The following is a 21,009-nucleotide window of genomic DNA, read 5'->3' on the forward strand; positions in this document are numbered from 1 at the left end:
GCGGCATACCCAACAAGCTGTGTTCGAAATAGACTTAAGGCCCATCACTTTATAACGTCCCTTAGGCCCACAAAAGGGGACTAGATTGTTAAGATTTGGTAACCGTTAGCCCAAATGACCCAATGGGGCCCGAGTCTCCGACTCGAATAGACCCGACTCAGAAGAAGAATGTTCGCAGTAAAGATAGTTCATTGGGGACTCTGCTGGGATGTTAGATGTTCGCAAAGATAGCTCGTGGGGAGAGCTCGCATAAGCCTTGCAGGAACATGGTCGCGAGCTATGTCCGTAGAAGGGACCGCGAGCCCTACAAGGGACCCCCTCTTATGACCAGTGGGTACGGGGCTCGCTGGAGGTGTCAGTCCCAGGATTAGAAAAGACCGTGTGTTCCGTAGACACACGTCCAATAAGGCAGGGGATGCCCAAGGAATGTCAACACCAAAAACAAGGAATGTCGGTGTCATCGGCCCCAAGACCGAGACAAAATAATGGGTCCTATTGTGAGTTGCAACAATAGCAATAGAAACATGTATAAATACCCCTTACGTTTCCCTTAATACGAGACGAGAAAAATATTACTCAACAATATTTATATTTAATGTACTTACAGTATTTGAACATATCATTTTTTTTTTACCTCTTTGACATAAGAATTAAAAAAAATCAAAAGAATATCCTTTCCAGGTTTTTACACATTATTATTTTTATCATTTAATATACGCAGTATGAATAAAATTATCAGATCAGAGATGATGAAAGACATGATTTTATTATCTTCCAGAAACAAAGCAATGATAAGATTGCTTCCCAGATTGTTCAAATATATATGATTACAAGACAATCCACTCTTTTACTACCAGAAGCCAGAGGCTTCCCTGCTTATCCTAAACAACATAACACTTTGCACATGGACTGGGTACATTGTCTCAATGCGCAGCTTCTACAGATTTCCATTGCTTCTTCAGTTTTCTGTATATCATGCAGGAATACGTATTTGTGTATATACATAGAGCTTATTCTGCAATCACTTCACAATCTAATAAGCTTTTTGCCAAGGGGCGTGTTGTATAATTGTACAACTTCACCCTGTAAAAGCCGAAATAAATGGTTGCGATCTTAATTTACTTGAAAGACTAAGAATACGGAGTGACGGGTTGGATTTAGAGAAAATGATTTGTTTCTTTCATATATTTCTGATGTGTTCATCAGCTGCAAATGACCTCCACAGAGAGTTTCTTCATCACATTAGGACACGGGTCTCCTCCAAACATTTCTGGTGCTACAGTCACTGAGCAGAAGTTCTGTCCAACACAAAGCTGAAAACATGAAAACATATGTCAATGTTCATGTAGCAATGACCCAAAATGCAAAGAGTTAACGTAACAACGTATCATACCCTATTAAAAGCATCATAAGAGTGGTGAGCATGACAGCTTCCTTCGCGGTAGCTTCCACAGACCCCTTCCGGTGTTCCGAAACTGGCAAACTTAACTGCTGAGATTTTTTGCCCAGCATCGCACTCTAAATGCACTTTTGGCCTTAGGGGTTTGTTGACTTTACCAGAGGCTTTCATCAGGTAATTCATTAGGTTAGGTTGCCACTCGTAGATATCAGCACAGACACTGTCAGTTTCTCGGCGTACCAAAGTAATTCCATTCGGATCTCCACCCCATTCCTCAAACACAACCAACAAATTCCCTGTTGGGTTGAGCCATGAACGAGGAACATGGTACCTATATTAAGTTAGTAACCACAAGTCAGTCTATTGAAAACTCCTAGATTGTCGGAGAAACAGAAAAGCAGATTGGTTTTGTTCTAGCTTACCATCTTTGAGAGGCCTCTCCACAATTAGTTCCACATTTCTTCTCATTAAATGTTCCGGCATAACTACAGACACCACAATTTCCAGATGCTTTATATGCAGGCCAGTGGCGTCCAATGCTCTTTCCATTTATCCAAATCTGGCCTTTGCCCATACTACCCATATCTAAAGCCAATGGAGAATTTCCAGCTGGAGCATTGAAAGTTGTCTGCAAAGTTAGAAAGAGTATCAGAAAAAGCAGACTAAAGGAGACATTCAGGTGCATTTTGAGTTCTACAATTCATATTAACATATGGTTCAGTTTCATTTTGAGATACGTACTTTGTACCATGTAAGTGGTTGCCTTTGTGAGACAAAAGACCTCTGTGCCCACTCCACGGATGAACTACCACTTAGTGAAAGAAGATTCAAGGCTTCTCCCTTAAGGCCAATCTGCAAGTGGATAAATAACCAGATGATTATCTAGCACACCAGGATAACCAAAGAATAAAAGCAAATACACAAGAAAAAGACCTTGTAAGACCATTTCTGCCATGAGAGATCTCTCCTTCCCTCATTGAGACCATTCAGTGTAACTGGGCCAAGAACACCAGCATTCCATGTCTCAAAGTGTGGACCAACATTCTGCATTTAAAAACACAAAATGAATAATTCATAAACAAAATCCATCGGCATGAAGCTGTCAGCTGAGAGAGAGAAAAGGAACATACCGGGAGACCAACAGAAATGCTCAGAAGTGAAATTTTATTGATACCAGCTCTCAAATTAACACGTTGGCTGAATGTTAGTTTGGGGAATTCTAGACTTCCATAGGAACTTCCTGAAAAATAAAATAAATGGAAAGAGAAAATATCAGGGTACAAGATACTAACCATCCTTAACAAGTAGGCACTGCAAACCACAATAGTACTATTGACCTACATTAAGCAATCTAAAAATAAACCAAAGACACCCAAAATTCTGTATGTATATGGTCTTTGTCAACTTAGTTTACTGATTATTGAAATTTAAGGTTATGCAGTAACTTGCATGGCCTAGCATTATGATTTGGAAACTGCTTTTCCATTTTTTCCCAAGGATAACATTCCAAAACATTGACCTAAGTGGAAAGCCTAAGTTATAAGCATGTAACACTATAGTTACAGCTTCAAGATATTGCTGACATCTGAAGTAGTCAAAAAGCAACCTAAAACCAACAACAAGTCAGCCCACCTGATAGTTGACCATTGACAAAAACATGCAAAGCATGGCCAGCTGATAAGACAGTAAGAACAGGAGATTTTCCATTCCTCAAGAATCCTTCATGGGGGTCAATCTTAACGCTGGGGATGGAAACATAACACAAAGAACGTTAGAAAGAAATAATACCGGCAATAAAAAGACAGATGACGAAGTACTGCTATGTACTACGTACTCTGTTGTGTACCACAAATAGTCAGTTGCATCTCTGGTTGTATTTATCTGCTCCAACAACCCAACCATTGTGAATGAACTGTCAGTAACTGAAGCAGTCTCTTCATTGTATGCCTGCCACGAGAGTCCTCCATGCATGGGAACAGGAACCATTTTCTTCCGAGCAATTTGGGCTCCAATCTATTAGGAAGAGTTTCTCACAAATGTTAAAATTACGTTTGCTGGGAGTCTTATTGTTTTAGTTTTACACAAAGGCTTCAACATTAAGCAAGAGGATATACTGCAAAAATAGCATGTTATGATATCGAATTTGATCAACCAAATTAGAAATTAATCTTGACACACAGCATTGCTGAAAATAGGGAAAAAAAACTGATTTCAAATTCATCAAAATCTTTTATTCTCACCCTTGCAGTGTTATACACAGTATTCTTGCAGTCGGGAAGAATGCTGATAGACCAAGGAGGTAGGTTGTAGTGATTGTTCCTGAAGGAAACTGTTGCATAATCTCTCGGGTTGTAATTTGCAAGGAAGGCAGCACAACCTCCAGCCTTATATTTGAATACATGAGCCTGTATGTTTAGAATGGAGAATGGCATTTATATGTAAGTTCTACGTACAAACCAATTTGGCATAGGATTAAGGTTCATAGAAATAGGAATCATATTAACCTCCTGATAATTTCCAAGTCGAATCACGGTTGGGTCTCCATATACTAAAGCTGGTTCACAAAGCTTTATTGCTCTATGCAAATCTTTCAAATGACCCCACTTGGGTTGCCTCTTCAGTCCTGCATGAAAAGAAATGTTTCTCCTTCAAGACAATCTCAAGGAACTAATCCTTAAGATATACTTACTGTCTTAAACCACCCTATTATAATTCTAAAAAGCATAGAATGGATAATAGGAACGAGAAGATGGATAGCTGACTTTAAAAAGCCATCATTTACACTTTTTGCATACCGTATTCATCAAGAGGAGCATCATAATCATAGCTAGTAGCAATGAAAGGACCCCCAGCAGTTCGGCCAAAATTTGTTCCTCCATGATACTGATAACACGAAAGCCACATATAAGATTCACTCTTCCAGTGATTGATCTTGGTAAACACACACACACAAAATTTGATTACCATATAATAATTAACAAACGATCCTCCTTTTTGTATAAACCTCGCAACTGAAAATGCCAAGTCTTCAGCAGGTCTGTAAGGAACTGCCCCTCCAAACTCAGTATACCTACACCATAAAATAAAAAGAACCATCAGCTAGGAGATAACTTTTAATTGAACTTGAATGGAAGAGCCACAAAACATCATCTCTCGGAAAGGGCAAAAACTTGAGCTTACCAGCCTGTCCAGGCTTCAGTCCACATCTTTGGTTTGTTGGCCTTGTTAGGAGAAAAGTAGTCACAGTAGAACCCATTGCAGGTGTTAATCTGTAGGAAGAAAACAAAAAGTTGAGAAGGATAAAAATGAAGAATTCAAATGCATACCTCACCATGCGCGTAATACATGGTAAGACTAGCTTATTCCAATAAGTCAAAATGTTCAATCAAACATCTATCCCTGTGCTTCTACGCAATTGGATATCAGCTTAGAAATACCCTACAGCTTTGACATCTCGAAGCATTAAAAAAGCAAAGGTATTTTTCACCAACACCACAAACTATGTAAGTTCAAATGGGTGAAGTAATAATTGATGAAAGGAACATGGTCATTAATAGATGACTATGAACCAAAAGTCTAAAAGGAATAAAATAAAGACACTTTATCAGACAGGATTATGAAAGAGAAAATCTGAGCCATGTGCAATGAAAAATAATAATTCATTTCTACCATGACGAACAAGTAGACAACACACTGTTCACTAGCAACCCCCACTAAAGATGATTGAACATAATATAAGGTAAATTAGGACTGAATATGAAACAAGCCAAGGAAAAGGTTAAAGAAATGGTTTAAAAGATAAAATGTATAGCATACGTACAATAGGGTCCGGCGCATCATCTTGCTTGCACATGACCCAGGGAACACCAGTGGCTAGTCCCAAAGCCATTTTGGCTGACCAGTAACTATAAGCTTTACCAGGTGCACCGAGTTCATATTCCATGGGCCCGTATTCGTTTTCAATCTGTCATAACCAAACATTATAAAAGACACTATTCTTTAGTCCATCATCGTATTCCAATGAATTAACATTTCAACTAAGAACGGATGGCTAATGTCCCATATCTTGAGCTGAGAAAATTTACAACAGTTTCCAGATAGGGACCAATTTGCCTACCTGAGATAGAATAATAGGACCCCCTTGAGACTCATACAACCTTTCAGCTTTCATCATATCCACAATCTTTTTTGTAAATCGTTGCATTTGAGCCTTCATTGTAGTAATTTAATGGGTTAGTTAGTTCCTCCCCAAAAATCAATTTTGTGTTACTAAATAAATACAATGAACTTCAGATTGATGGGTGGAAATAAGCTAACCTTGAAAGGTCCATTGTTTGTTCTGAAAACGATACCTGGAATGTACTTCAGCCAAACAGGAAAACCCCTGAGAAATTTTAAATAGAAGTCATTGCTTGAACTGCACTTTATCCTGAATTTCTTTATATTTATTAGAAAATAATATATTTTTAGCATTACCCAAAGTTCCATTCAGCACAGACATAAGGACCAATCCTGAGATGAACATAGAGGCCTGCTTGCTGCACCAGCTTAATAAATTTGACCAAATCATAGTTTCCTTGGAAGTAATACTACAATAACCAAAATTAGAAAGAAAATTCAGGATTTCTTATGCCATTACCAAAAACACAATCTCTGTAAAGAAAAAAATGCTTTCTTTTCAAGAACATGTTTTTTTTCTTTAATTACTTTGCCAGGTGCAGGCTCATGTCCATTCCAAAAAACATATGTCTGAATCACATCCAGCCCTCCTTCTTTAGCCTTCTGTATAAGGTCTGGCCACATCTACAGAAAAAAAAAAGCTAGGGGAAAAATTAAAATAGCAGACTTGAACATAATAGATTAACAAAATGATATACAGCTATGCAACTATGCATACAGAAAGAAGGAAACTTTAAAGGCACCCAAAAGATGAAATGCGTGGGAAAAAAAAAGCCGTAATAAAAATTTGACTTTTGGGGAATTAAAAGAGACCCCAAGAAGTACATTTTAGAGAAAAAGAAAAATGAAACAAAGAAATTACCTCAGGAGAGCTTCTTGGGTAGTGAATGGATCCAGAAAGTAGAATCCTTCTTTGCCCATTAATGGTGATAGCTTTATGGTCATAGGAAACAGAACCAGAAACTAAACAAACCCTGGATATTGCTAACAGAACAACCAACAAAGCGTTCAACACTACAGGAAGCTTGGAGTTTAAGACCATTGCCATGGCCAAAAAAACAAACGACACTCTTTCTTTACACACACGCACAAAAAAAAAAAAGCAATGCCCTTTTGCCTTATGCTTTTCTCTTCTACACTTTATTCTTGAGAATAAAAGAAGGGGGGGGGGGAGAGAAAGACAAGAAAAACCAAACAGGCTTTGCTTATGTGCTTGATTGTCCAATTGAGTTCTCCATTACCTTTGACCTTTATATAAGAGGAAAACAAGCTAAAAAAGCCTAACACATTACAATGTATGTGTTCCTATTAACTTTTTCTTCTTTTAGGGTTACAGAAATGTAAAAGGTTTGATTTTTGCAAAGAGTGAAGGTGGTTTGCAGCTGCATTTAAACAGGGAAGAACTGAGGAACTGAAAGTGAAATGTGGGGACCCTTTCGTGTAGGCCTTTTGACACACCACTCTTCGGCGCCTCTCACTGCCTCTATTTTTTATTTTTATTTTTTTGCAAACTTAACGCCGGATGCTTGAATCCATTGAAGGCAAAAAAGCAAGACCATCAATTTTTTTTATGAAAAATTTAACTTGATTATTATTTAAAAAATGTAATAAAGTTAAATGGATGCTTGGCTTTACTTATAAATTAAAAACCTGATATCCTTTCTTTTTACACCCTTTTTTCAATTTGTAAAACACACAGATTCTATACGCAATCCCTATAATCAATGGAAGCCTTCATAGCCTATCTTCTTCTTTTTTCCACTCGCTATTATCGCGCGTGAGAAATTAAAAGTAGTGTGAAATACTGGAAAAAGGGAAGAGGGGCAGGCAGCAGGCAGTAGGAGTAAAAACGTTCTCGTGGTAATATTAAATACGATATAAACATATTATAATAATATCATATGGAGGTAAAAAATTAAAATTATATTATGATTATATACATTTTCTTTTATCTAAATATGAGTTTAAATCTCAACCTACCTAAAATTTTCCCAACAAGAAGGTGGATGCTTTCTAACTAACTAAGTAGCAGAGCAGCTGGATAAACTCAAGACTCATGTTTACCGTAAATAACCTGGTTCTGCATGTAACTTTATTTAGATGTGACCCCAAAAAATGGAACTTTATTTATAAAGTGGTGATCTCTGATTCAGCCTTTTAAGGATCATTAATTATTTAGTTGGCAAACCACTGTAATAAATTATTATAACCACTTCACTGCACGTGTATCGTAAGCGCGTGCAGATACATCTTTTCGTCTCCGATTTCAGTAATAAATAGTTTGGTTGCCATAGCATACAAACGAAGGGTTTGGTCTTCATATCCCTCGCGCTATTCATTTGAATTAGGTTCATTGGACTTGAGCTCTAATGGTGCATTATTACAAGTGGAGATTCGAACTTGAATTTTATTATATCTATGTTCTATTTTATATGACATTAACATCTTTTCCTATGATAGAATTGTTACCAGTTTCTTATTATAAGAAATCCAAATATTATTATACAATCTTTTTTTTTTTAATTTAAGATGATTTAAAGAAGAATCTACCATTTGTATCTACCTTTCACTCCCCTTCCAAGCAATGAAAATGAATGGCCAAGCATCCTCCCTTAAACTAGTTCCTAATTAGATTTCTTGCGCCCACGTTTGTTTTTGTATTAGCCATATCAAGGATCATGGCACCATTTTGACCTTCGAATACTCTGCACATTTAGCCATATCAAGGATCATGGCTTCATTTTATTTTATTTTTTAAAAAATTATCCTATCTCGAATTTGGTGTATTTTTAATTAGACTTGTTTAGGGATTTATGAGGAGGGCAAGCTAAGGACAAAAGCCAAACCTTCATAATAATATAAGGATTTTGTGGTGTAAAACAGGTCAAGTATAGAAATAGGAAGCAAGCTGGTGCCAAACAAATTAAATTGCTGCTACAATTATTGCCTTTTATTTTATTTGCATGAACCAACCACTTCGAAAACCATCTATTCTTCACCATATGAATCATATTCAATTATATGAAGGTTAGCCAAAAAAAAATGAAGTTTCTGAAATATGGGTATTTAATTTTGGTTTAAGAATCAGAGATAATTGATTTAACAGATCAAAATCTATTTTTAAATACATAGGTAAGTTCCATTTTTCAACAAGAATATATGAAATTTCTCTAACCAATCCAATAATTTGGGTGCAAAGTCAATACAATCATTGATTTAGGAAGTAATGAGAGGGCACCTAATTTATATTTGGTGTCTATGGTCATATTCAACTATTTACCCTCATTACTTTTTATTTTATTTTTGTTTAGGTAAAACTTATAATTAGAATTAACTGAAATCCAACACTAAAATTAAACAACCATCTCAGCTTAATCTGATTGAATAAAATAATTTGAATTAAACTCGAAATTCGAATCAATTACCTTAAAATTAGATAAGAATAATCACTTTATCAACCTTGTTATGTTAGGCAAGAAGTCATGCAAATACATATATATTATTTAATACTCACTTCTATCCATAATTCCTTCTCAATTCTTAAATTGGCAGTAAAATAAGTTGGAGCGCGCTCGAATCTACGTCCACCTCGTTACTGTAATAACAAATTTGTTAATCGAGACAATAAATCATATTTTTAAGTTTGACAAAATACATAATGAAAAAATAATTAAAATATGATACAACATTATATAAAAAAAAAGCAGCAAATATAGAACAAAAACAAGAATGTACCAAATAGTATTTAGGGTAAACTACACCCAATGTCACTAAATTATTAATAAGTTTACATCTTTAAAAAGTTAGAAAATGGTCACTAACTATTTGAAAGTTTTTATTTAAGTCATTACGTTGTAAAGTTTTATATATATATATATAAAGAAATCAAACTAGTGAGCTTCAAGCGACGATTCAACGAGTGGTACAATGGATCAGTACCCATCGACGAATAGAAGAACATACTTTAGGTCCAAGATGATTTGACGGTCAATGTTTGAAATCGGAGAACAAAATTGTTTCGATTTTGATCTACAGATTCATGACGTTCAAAGTTGTTTAATGGTAAAAAAACTAGATTGTAGAAGAGAAGGAAATTAAGAGCTGATGCATCGTGAAACTAACTAAAATTTTGATTAAGGCAAGTACACTTATCAATTAATGGTGAGCAAAGATATCGTTCCCACGAAGACTGAAAGTACTAGTAATTATCATCTTTTTATTATTTAACCGAATAAATCGAGTGGTTGATTAAAAACTAAAATTAACTAAATTAATTAACTAATGAACACGAAGAGAACAAAATAGAAAAATAACTGATTAACAACCAAGAAGCAAAACAATACCCATGAAAGAATTCACCTAGATTTCATCTATCATTATCAATCTAAATTACGCAATTTCTTTACTTAGTAACTTGATCCGTAGAAATTCCTAAATTATGCTAATATCTCTTTCGAGAGAAAGAGTAACTGACTCTAGGTTGATTAATTGTAATTTCTTTCTAATTAAAACCCCTATTATCACATTAACTCGGGCTATGTATTCCTCTATTAGGTTTGACTCTAATCCGGTAGATTTATGCCATCCTATTTCTAGGATTGCATGCAACTCCACTTAATTACGCAATATCTACTCTTAAACAGGGTCTATTCCTGCTCTGATTTAAGCACATCAAATATGGATAAATAATATAGAAATATCAAACCAAGAATTAAGCACACATAATTAAGAACAAGACCTAAGTATTTATTGCGTAAAATAAAAATCAAACGACAGAACCCATTATAGGATTCATGCTTGAAAATAAAAACATCAAAGAGATAGTATAACCGAAAGAAATAAAGAAACTCATTATAATCTCCTAATAAATCAATTGGGGGTCTTCAATCTTGATGGAAATTTGCTTTAGAATGGGCTTCAATGGTATTTTTCGAGTTGTTTTCTTAAATATTCTATAAGGGCTCACTCCTATCTTCTTATGTTTGTCATATATAAGTTTTAGAATGCCTGAAAAACTTAAAAATCGCGTTTTTCTGAAGTTTAGAGTGCAAATTCGTAAAATCGACACAACCTGCCACATGGTTGTGTGGACAAGCCGTGTGGAAGGGGTCGGTTCATGTGGCTCCTGTAGCTTGCTCTGGTTTTCACTCATTTTTCACTCCCAAATGCTCTCCTAAGTATAAAAACATGAATTTAAATGATCATGAGCATAAAATTCACCATTAATATCAAATAATCACGAAAAAACGAATTAAGAATGAGATTAAAACATATTACTTTTAGCACTTATCAAGAACTTTCAATTGGTGTAGATTTTGTGAATAGAGAAGAACATATAATTGTGATTTTGATAACATGATGACTTAAATAAAAATTTTTGAATAGTTCAATAATCATTTTATAACTTTTTAAAATTTACATACTAATAATTTAGACAACTACTATTAATAAGTTTAGATACATTCATATATTTGTAAATGCTTTCTATGTTGTATTGTGCCAAATAAAGAGAATAAAAGTTTTAATTATTGATAGATTCTGCTGCTTTTATTTTGTTTTAACTAGCAATTGTCGGGACCTTATCTTATCCAAACAAAGACCCAAAAAGGGATGAAAGAAAAACCGAATAGATTTGAAACCCATACGGTGTATTGTATCGTCCACTCCATCTTCATGAATTCCTAATTGCTTTTAGAAGAAATTAAAGGGAAAGTTTGGCAGATTTGTTTGAATATTTGGAACAAAATGGGGCATGCCTATTCACACATTTTATATGTGGGTATTCATCAATAGCCATGTATGCCTTTGCTATGGCAAAATCATGATTAATTAGGTCCTACTTGGGTTTTTTTTAAGAAAAGAAACAGCAATATAAACTAGATTATTAGAGAGAGATCCGAATTCTACTTTTTTTTAATAATTAAGTAAATGTTCGGATGCCATTTTATTTTAGGATACATACAAACCTTTCCACGTATTCATCCACCAAAACTAAAAAAATGGAGAGCAAATGAATTTATCAAGTTTTAAATGAGGATTAAACCCACAATTTATGTTGCTTAAGTTTTTATTAGGTAAAAGCATTATGAAATTTTGTTCTAAGAGTTAGATTATATTTTACTTCACTACAAATTCATCTATGTACGTTAGGTTAAGGAGTAAACTGGTTCTTTTTATTAAAAAATTCATCTATTTATTGTATGATAGAATAATTAGACAATGACATGTGGCATGTCATGTGTATCTCACACTAACATACATTGATTATTTTTTATCAGTAAAAATGGATGAAATTTTAACAAAATGGACTAGTTTGCTCTTTGATCAAACGTATAAGGACTAAAATGCCTATTTTTTTAGTAGAATGGACAACATGTATCTCATGCTAACATACGTTGACTATTTTTTACTAGTAAAAATGGATGAATTTTTAACAAAATAACTAGTTTGCTCTTTGATCTAACGTATAAAAACTAAGCTGTCCATTTTTTTAGTAGAATGAATTAAATGCAATCTAACTATTAGTGCGAGTGCCTCCATGATACTTTAATCGTCTTTATTAACATAGTTCAAATTTAAACAATCTCTTCTCTTTATCCTTTGATTAAAAAGGTTATATAAAAAAAATAAAATTATGTCATTTAAAAAGAGATATATATATATATTTGATTTGATTGTTCTCATTTCTTTGCAGGAGAAGATGGTTGTACTTCATGTATTGATTTGCTTTTCTACTCCCATGAATCCACCTCTATTGCCTACCAATATAAAGAAGTATGCAAAATTTTATTTTGCTCAATTGCATCATATAGATAATCATTCCATCGAAACATCTTGATGTTTCAGGAAAAGATGGAAAAATTGTGGCTATCTTTTAATTATATGCCAAAGAAGAAGAAGGAATTTTTGGTAGCCATAAAAACTTAAAAACGCTGTCTCTCTAAGAATATGGATGAGTATGCCACATAAACACAAATTTTAGCTAACCATTGAAGTCTACATCTTTACACTTTTGTAGCCATTGGGGGAATTTGGTGGGTCAATTTCAATCCATTTAAAACATCGATTTGATCTTTGTGTAGGCCGAAAAGTGTGAATTTGTGGGCATAAAAAGTGCTTATTAATGAAATTTTCCAAAAAAACTACTGTATGCTCATCTTATACCATTCTTAGGTGTTTCACATATCTCATCTTTTGATTTTCTATTTATTTTTAACCATATTATATAAAATATATATGCCACCTTTTTTTATTTTATTTTAACAGAACAAATATTAATCGTATAAGTATTTATCAGAAATAATCCAATCGTTAAATAATTACATGAAACATAACAGTTGATCATATTAATATAAAATTATTCCTCTGTACATGACGTTGTTTTCAACATTATTTGTAATTTGAACCCTGGCTTTGGGATTTTCCTGTCTAAAGGTGGGTTTGGATGGGCGATTGGGTGCGGTGCGGTGCGTTTAGCTTACTTTTTGTCTCACGCTACAGTATCTAATCTCACCGCCACCGCTGTTTTTACACTAACCGCAGGTAAACGCACCGCCCATCCAAACTCACCCTAAATCAGTGTGTGTCTTTTCTAATGTATCTTATGTCTTTAAATTATCATATATTAAGTTGAGTATTGCTTAGCACTGCCGGTTCTTATCACCTATGAGAAAAAATTGGGGAAATTTTAAGATATGATAATTAGGTTGAAATTAAGGTATTACCAAGAAGTTGTTGAATATAAAATGATTGTAGAGTTTTTGTCATAAAGCAAATGGTTGTTAGTAAACTTGAAAACTATAAGTTGTTAGCTTAATTTAATGAATGGCATATGGACTCACGGGCAGACATAAAAATGTCATGATCTCATGGTAATGACATCCCACCTAATTTCATGCCAAATTTAAGAATCAAATTGCAAATGACCTTGACATGTAACAAATTTTGATTAATTAAGTACTACTAACCATTGAATTTTGACCATGCCATTCTCTATTTATCATTATCCTTCAATTATTAGTTTTGTTTGTATGAAAACAGACATTAAATTTGACCCCCTGAGTCCAAAGTAAGTTCATCATTTATAAATTATTTAACTAAAATCAGCTTGGTTGGTTGAATTTATCCAACCAAAAATTGATACAAGTCTGCAGGTAGTGGGCTTCAACTTTCTAAAATGGTACTTATATATTTTAGTCTAAATTACAAGTTAGTATAATGGTAATATTGTACTTTGGTCTTCTTAAAAACTTATGATTCATCTCTAACCCCCAAAAGTAATTTTTTGGCTTCGCCCCCTGCAAGTTTGATTTATTAAAACCTTGTTGGACACCAAAAAGAGATTGTTAGGACCAAGATTGGCCAAGCACTAAACACTAGATGTATGATCAATCAAGATGTTGAAACAACTGAGTGTTTTATTGGTTTATTTGACTTGAGTTTTTTCATGTGATGTTTTCGTAAGCAAATAGACTTTTAGGGCGTGATTTATGAATGAGATTTATTGTGCTTATTCTTTGCATCTATCTTGGAAAATTTACGGGCTGTTTTTTAAGGAGATTAATTCTAATTTATTTTGGATAATTATCGGATATAATTCAAGAATTATCTTCAAATTATAATTGAAAGTTTTAGTTTACCAAGATTACATGGAGAAGTTATCGATTTTAGCCTATAAATAGACTGTTATGCTACACATTTGAAGGTGTTTTTGGAGTGATTTTGGTTGGTTATTTGTGGGTCTTTTATTTGGTATTTTTGCACTCTTATGTTAGGTTTTTATTGGAGAGGTTAATAAAAATATGTAAGTGAGGTCTTTTAGGTGAGTGATTTGTAACAATTGGGGTCGATGTTGAGCTGCAATTACTTCTTTGGATAATGGTAAATTGAGTTTAAACCAATAGATAAGGTTGAAAATTGTTAAATAATAATGATTTATTGAGCGATGCTTCATAAAGTAAAATTATTTTTGAATTGCGTTAACAAGCGACTGGGTAAAATTTCTCTTCACTTTCATTTCTATTTCGTTGTCTAATCTAATTAACTTAGATAATGAGATTAAATTTATAGCAAACTATTATGTTTTAAAGAAATAACATTTTATGTTGATTGGGGTGAAATCAAATCAAATGCATGTGCACTTGCGTAATTCTAATGTTAATTGTGTCCATGCAGAAACCCCACAAGAAATGTGTCCATTCCTAGTGCTGTAAGCGGTTGTGGCTGGTGGGGTTAAAAGCTTTTTATTCAGATTGGCAATGGCTGGTTGAGCCCCAAAGGTGATGAGTGACCCTTTGGAAACAAAGAGTGTCCAACACACTTCCCTTTTACGTCTCGAACCACTCCCCACCAAATGGGTCCATTCCTCCCACGTTTGATATGCAACCTAATATGTTTAAATCTTGAAACAGACGTGAACTAATGAGAAAAAAAATGATTAAAGAAGTCTAATCTAAATGGCTTTTCGTTATGCATAGCCAGATGGGTTTCCTTGATCTTCACCTATTGAAAGATTGAAACAAGCTGAAGTAATTGTTACGTAGGTGGAACAATAAGTTGGGTCTAATTGGGAAGATGATGAGAACGACAACTCAATATCTTATCCATACTGTAAACAACAATTGCACCATTTCTAAACACATCACCACTTTAGTAGTTATCTTTTCTAAGACAAAAAAAGTAGAGTTAAAATTAATTTAAGAAATATATCGAAAACAAAACAGACCCTCCTTTGAAATTGGATAGCCGCAAAGTGAAGAGGAGCCTCTCTTTGTGATTGTGCTATCTCATTGGGCTAAGGTTTGTTTGAGGATCAGTTTTGAGCTGCTGTTAACCAGAAATCTCCTCATCAACATATCCCTTCCCTTATCTCTCTCTTTTTTCGTATTCAGTTTTTACTTATATCTATTAGAGTGAATCTAGTGACTAATCATTTGTGTTTTATAAGTTCATTAGGGATAGATACTGGTCACGAATTTTAAAGATGTTCTATACCCAATGTGAGAATCGAACTCTCGACCACTGATTAGGAGATATTTTCATCTCATCTAACCCTTGATTAAATTAATTAATTAGGTAACAAAAATATGACTGTGAAAGTTTTAAATATGATAAATAATTTAATTTTTTATTTAAAAAGTTGAATTGAGAACCTCTATTTTTCAATTAGGTTTAGAAAAGAAAAATAGAAAAAAATAGAGGAAACATAACATAGGCTATGGTTTTTAAGTGTTGGATTAGTGGCATCATAGGAGTTTGGCATTGAGTGGTAGGCTTCATTGGTGGGTTCAGGAGCTTTCAATTGTGAGGCTGGTGAGCCCAGGAATGTATTTTTATTTTTCTTATCAAACATCAAAAGTACCCAACACTCATTTTTTATCCATTATTTTTGTTTGATTGCATGACTTAACAAAAAACCAAAAACAAAAGCATCTTAATCAACATATAGCTTTGTTTCTTCATTCATATTTTTCATTGTATATAGGATAAGAGGCCTAAAATCCTAATTAATGAAGCAAATCGCATTGTTTTTATCTTTAAGAATTTCATAAGTAAAATTCTACTAAATTAATATATTTTTATTTATTTATATGTTCTACATGTATATTGATGTTAGACCTATTCAAGGGTCAAATTATCTATCTAAATTTGAAGATTTGAAAAATATTGAGTTCTCATATTCACAACTGCCATTTAAGAGATTTATTTTAATTTTTCATTTGATGTAATATGTAATTTATATTTAATATTCTAAATATAAATATGGGATAATATGTTATATAAGTTGTTTCTATATAAAATTTTAATAAAATAAAAATATATAATGTTAGTAAAAGAAATGTAATTTATATAATTAATAAATATTCAAGAAAAATAATATATTTTTAATTATTTTTTAAAATTTATATGCGACTAATCATTTATAAATGTAAATAGGATTGAACAAAATTTTTGAATCGGATGAAGATAGTTATAAATAATATTGATATCATAAATAAATTTAAACCTGAATTTCTTTCCAAATAAAACCTTTAGTTGATATTAATGGTTTAAGCTATATATTTCATAAAAGCAGTGTTGAAGCTATAATTGTCAAATCTTATAGCCATGCAAAATTGTTCTACCATATCCTCCTTTCAACCTTGATAATAATGTCAATTTCAGGAAAAAATTTGAAGAGTCAAACATTACAACTGAATTTGAATGTGTTTTACATTTGATAGTCCTCAAAGTAAACAATTTAGAAGTCAAACATTACAACTGGATTTGAATGTGTTTTACATTTGATAGTCCTCAAAGTTTTCCAACCATATCTAGAACTTTTAATGTAATATGTAAGATTCAATCTTTTCAATCATTATTTGATGTGTTTTTTAATTTTGGGTTAACAACTTTCTTATATCATTTTTATTTTTTCAATTATTAATTAAGGATATGTAGCTTTTTTTTAATTTCATTTGTGAAGTTAAAAAAGTTCACTTTTAGTGTATCAAATAATTTTTCATAAATATATATTATACATCTTAAGCATATTGAGCATCTCTTTGAAACGAAATTTTTATCAAGAGATGGTAAATCAATTGCAATTTAGGGTCCATTTGTTAGAAGTAAAACATTTTCCGGAAAATATTTTTAATCTTTTTCAGTGTTTGTTTGGCTGAAAATATTTTTCTACTGTAAAATCAATTACGGGAAAGAAGGCGTTAATTTTAAAAAATGTCTTACCTTTTCTAATTTGGTAAGACATTTTGAGGAAAATTAGAAGGAAAACAAATCTTCCCTTCCCCTTCCCCTTCCTCTTCCTCTTCCTCTTCCCCTTCCCCCATCCTTGATCGGTTGTTCCAAGAGAGGCTACACCGTAATCGATTGTTCCCGCTCCCAAGAAAAACTCAATTCCCTCCAATCGGAGCTCCCGTCGCCTGAGCGTCACCTCCTCCTCAATGTCGATGCGGTCTGTCCTGTTGTTCTTCGATTCATTTCTGTATCTTCCTTTTTTTTGGCAGTTCTCAGAATTTCATCACTGATATGATTTCTCTCTTTTTTTGGATTCACAGAGGTCAGATAACAGCGTTAAGGAGCTGGCTCGAGTGATGATGGAAAAGAAGTTTGTACCTGACATAATCGGTAATTGAATGCTATTTACCGAACAAAATTTAAAACCATACAATTTTGAATTTTCTTGATTAGCTTTCTAGCTGTTTCTTTATCTGGAACTATAATGCGTACTACCTATATAGCTTTAGGGCATTTCATTGAGCTTAAATTCCTATAGCTTCACCTCTTTGGTCTTTACTAACATTATAAGGTATTTGCAGTAAACAATGCAGGTACAATCAATATAAACAATAGAATTTGGGTATCTTGATGAGTCTTATATTTGAATCCGCTTTACTTTTGTTGATAAGATATTGAATCCTTTTTTTGAATCCATTTTGTTTTTGGGGATGACAGATTCTGATATACGAATTGATTAGCTACTTTACTTTTTACAATTTTTTGACTTGCTAAATTCGGATATTTTGGCAGATTCAGATCTTTGGTCTGTTTGTTAATGCATATTCAGACCGAGTCACATAGATGTAATTAGTTTTGCCTAAGTTTTTGAGGGACTTGGTTCATATGTTCCCTTGCTCAATTTACAGCTGAAGATGCATATGTTTTTCTGGTTAACTGGTTTGAAAGGTTTCCACAATACAAGCATAGAGATTTCTACATTGCTGGTGAAAGTTATGCAGGTCATTTTTTTACTTTAGTAACTTTTTTTCTTTTTTACTGCAATATTTTACTTTGCATAGGGATTTTTGGTGAGAATGTCTATGATTCTTTCTTTTTCTTGAAGCATCTGTGTCCGACACTAGATTCCTACGCATTCCCGGACATGATTGCAACTTCAATTGTTGTAATCTGTGCAAATGACTTGTGTTTTTGTTCTGTCATTATATATATAGGTTGGAAATGCTGTAACGGATGACTATCATGATTTCATTGGCACATTTGAATACTGGTGGACTCAGGGTTTGATTTCTAATTCATCTTATCGAAGTTTACGAGTTGCATGTGACTTGGAATCCTCTACACATCCATCTCTGCAATGCATGAATGCTCTTCGAGCTGCTCAAATTGAGCAAGGGAACATCGATCCATATAGCATCTTTCACTCAACCTTGCAAAGATAATTCAACATTATGGCATAACATGAGGGGTCATTATGTAAGTTCTCAATCAATCTGTTCTGTTTTTTCTTCCTATGAACACTAACCTGGATTATTTTAACAGTTTGTATCATTGGTGCATCCATCAGTTAGTGTTGATTGTTCGATACTACATGATTGCTATTAATCATTTGCCATGTATTGCTTTGGAAGATACCTTGTTGCTTGCTTAGGTATGTTCATTCCAAAGACCTTGAACTTCAAATAAAGATTTTATTTCTTATCTCTGGATCAGCCTTGCACGATATTTCATTTAGTGTACAGTTTCTGTGGTGACATTTTCTTTGTTATCTGCCTTGTTTATGCCATGAATCTGAATTTTGTACAGCCATATATTATTTTCAATGTCATTGTAGTCATTTCAACACTCTGCTTTTTCATATCTTTACTTTTTAAGAATATATAGGTTCTTTTGATGTCTAACATACCATAATCATAATTCCCCTTAATGCACTAAAAGGAATATGCACTACTTTGTTAGTAAGCAAGGTACAGGATGTTGTTGAACTTTGGCCTGCAATGCAACAGGAAACCAACAGCAAACCAGCATGCAGAGCAGCATCCAAGCTGAACCAGAGAAGCAGCAGCATTTTGTTTATTTTGTTCGTTTGTAACTTGATTTAGTTTCAATGTAATTTATACTTAAAGTTAGTAGGAGTAGTTGTTGATTTATGTTTGATGTTATAGCTGGTATGTCAGCTACATTTTGTGTGTAATTCTAGCTAGGCTTTAGTCATGTATTAGTGGGAGCAGTGTTACAATGCTTATCAAGTCAATGAAAAAGATCTGATTTTTGGAGGTCAAATTCAGTTTTCTTCTTGTTCAAACTTCTTTGCACGTTCTACTTGGACATATTGTTGTTATTATGTGGTGTACTACAATTATGCATTTGGATAATATTATTAATTTCTAGTATTCATTGTGGTTTCGAAGTTAATTTATAATTATTCAATCCTTGTTTTTTTTAACACAATTACAAATAATTTATTTGATATTAGTTGTTTTCAATTTATGACGGTTAATATTGTAGCTTAATAATTGAGTATTATTATAAATAAATCATTGCAATATATGTAAAAACAATTTCAAATATAAAAATTTATTAATATATATTAATATAGGTAAAAATAACTTTTTCGAAAAATATTTTCAGGAAATCTGCCAAACAGCAGAAAATATTTTATATAGATTCATCCAAACACCAGAAAATATTTTCCAGTTACGGAAAACGTTTTACTGGCAAACAAACGGACCCTTATATAAGTCTGAGTAGATTTAATGGGAGAAATTGGAAATATACTCCGAACAGTGCGTTTTTGGAATAGTCGCCCCCTCACAGATTGAAGTATCAACTATATCCCATTAACTCTAAGAACTGAGCATAAAGCCCTAGCGCCTTAAGAAGTGCCATTTCAAATAAAGCATGCATGTTTAATCTCCTTATTATGAACATTAGCATTGAGGTACTGCAAGTCCGCATAAGGTATTCTAGGAAAATACCCTGAAATATCCCCTTCATTTGTATATATATCTTTGAAATATGAGATAGCTTCAACCTTAACTTCTCTTCATTTAAAAACCAAGTACCCATCACTTACTTTGGGCGCTTCAATCTTGTTTCTTTCTTGTGAGCAATCGTTTGTTTATGAAAATATTTAGTATTCTGGTCCCCCTTATGAGTTAACCACTCCATTCCCAATTTTTGTTCCCGTGGTAATTCCTCTTGCTCCAGTATTTCTAATTGCTCACCTAATTTCTTCTCCAGCTTTAAAAGATTCTTGGAGTTATGAACTTCCAACGCCCGTTGAATGCACTCAATATTTTACGATATTAAGTAGGATCATATTTTTACTTCCAATTCAAATGGATTTGTCATGGTTGGAACCAGGCGTTGGTATCCACACCCATGTTTGTAGATATAGGCAACATTTTGTTTTGTGGTTTGATTCTTGAGTCATCTCTGAAAATGCCTTGTACAGATACACTACACTAGAGTTGCTTAACCTTAGTTGAATGTATTGAACGTGTGAAAGTACTCTAATGAATGATGATATATGCAATGGACCTTGTTACCAACTTTGTTTGACATATCAATTCATCTCTTCCATAATTGCATGTAATGGAGGGCTCCATTTGACAAGTCTCTACATTAAGACCTTGATAACAAAGCCAATTTCTAGAAACAATTGAAGAGTCAAACATTACAATTGTATTTGTATG

At 33.3% G+C, this 21,009-nt stretch overlaps 1 protein-coding gene and 1 long non-coding RNA gene across 5 annotated transcripts; one reads left to right on the top strand and one right to left on the bottom strand.

Annotated features, from left to right (window-relative positions):
* Nucleotides 1–747: 747 nt before the first annotated feature.
* Nucleotides 748–6,986, bottom strand: LOC107916371 (beta-galactosidase 1). Its single transcript, XM_016845636.2, has 19 exons — nt 6,441–6,986; nt 6,107–6,202; nt 5,876–5,988; nt 5,717–5,783; nt 5,517–5,609; nt 5,220–5,363; nt 4,580–4,668; nt 4,364–4,469; nt 4,195–4,282; nt 3,904–4,022; nt 3,640–3,804; nt 3,234–3,412; nt 3,032–3,141; nt 2,530–2,639; nt 2,333–2,443; nt 2,141–2,251; nt 1,822–2,027; nt 1,394–1,730; nt 748–1,313 (listed from the first exon to the last, which is right to left on the bottom strand). Exons 1-19 carry the CDS (start codon nt 6,624–6,626, stop codon nt 1,203–1,205), a joined length of 2,541 nt encoding a protein of 846 aa, XP_016701125.1. The 5' UTR covers nt 6,627–6,986; the 3' UTR covers nt 748–1,202.
* Nucleotides 6,987–16,814: 9,828 nt separating this feature from the next.
* LOC107916370 (uncharacterized) lies at nt 16,815–19,594 on the top strand. Of its 4 annotated transcripts, none has more exons than XR_001689479.2 (6): nt 16,815–17,528; nt 17,632–17,701; nt 18,220–18,312; nt 18,526–18,787; nt 18,854–18,962; nt 19,271–19,594. It is a non-coding gene; the product is annotated as an uncharacterized lncRNA (long non-coding RNA). The 4 variants fall into 4 exon arrangements; XR_001689477.2 differs by having other exon boundaries at nt 19,318–19,594; XR_001689476.2 differs by having other exon boundaries at nt 18,854–19,594.
* The last annotated feature ends 1,415 nt before the right edge of the window (nt 19,595–21,009 follow it).

This window comes from Gossypium hirsutum, chromosome D10, assembly GCF_007990345.1.
Source record: "Gossypium hirsutum isolate 1008001.06 chromosome D10, Gossypium_hirsutum_v2.1, whole genome shotgun sequence".
Classification (NCBI taxonomy): domain Eukaryota; kingdom Viridiplantae; phylum Streptophyta; class Magnoliopsida; order Malvales; family Malvaceae; genus Gossypium; species Gossypium hirsutum.

Bases quoted from the DNA above. Each gene is read 5' to 3' on its own strand.
- LOC107916371 (XM_016845636.2), bottom strand. From the start codon at position 6,626: ATGGCAATGGTCTTAAACTCCAAGCTTCCTGTAGTGTTGAACGCTTTG. The intron at 3,805-3,903 runs GTTAATATGATT...CTAAACATACAG, and splicing joins GACTTGGAAATTATCAGGAG to GCTCATGTATTCAAATATAA. The intron at 1,731-1,821 runs GTAAGCTAGAAC...AACTTAATATAG, and splicing joins GGAGAGGCCTCTCAAAGATG to GTACCATGTTCCTCGTTCAT.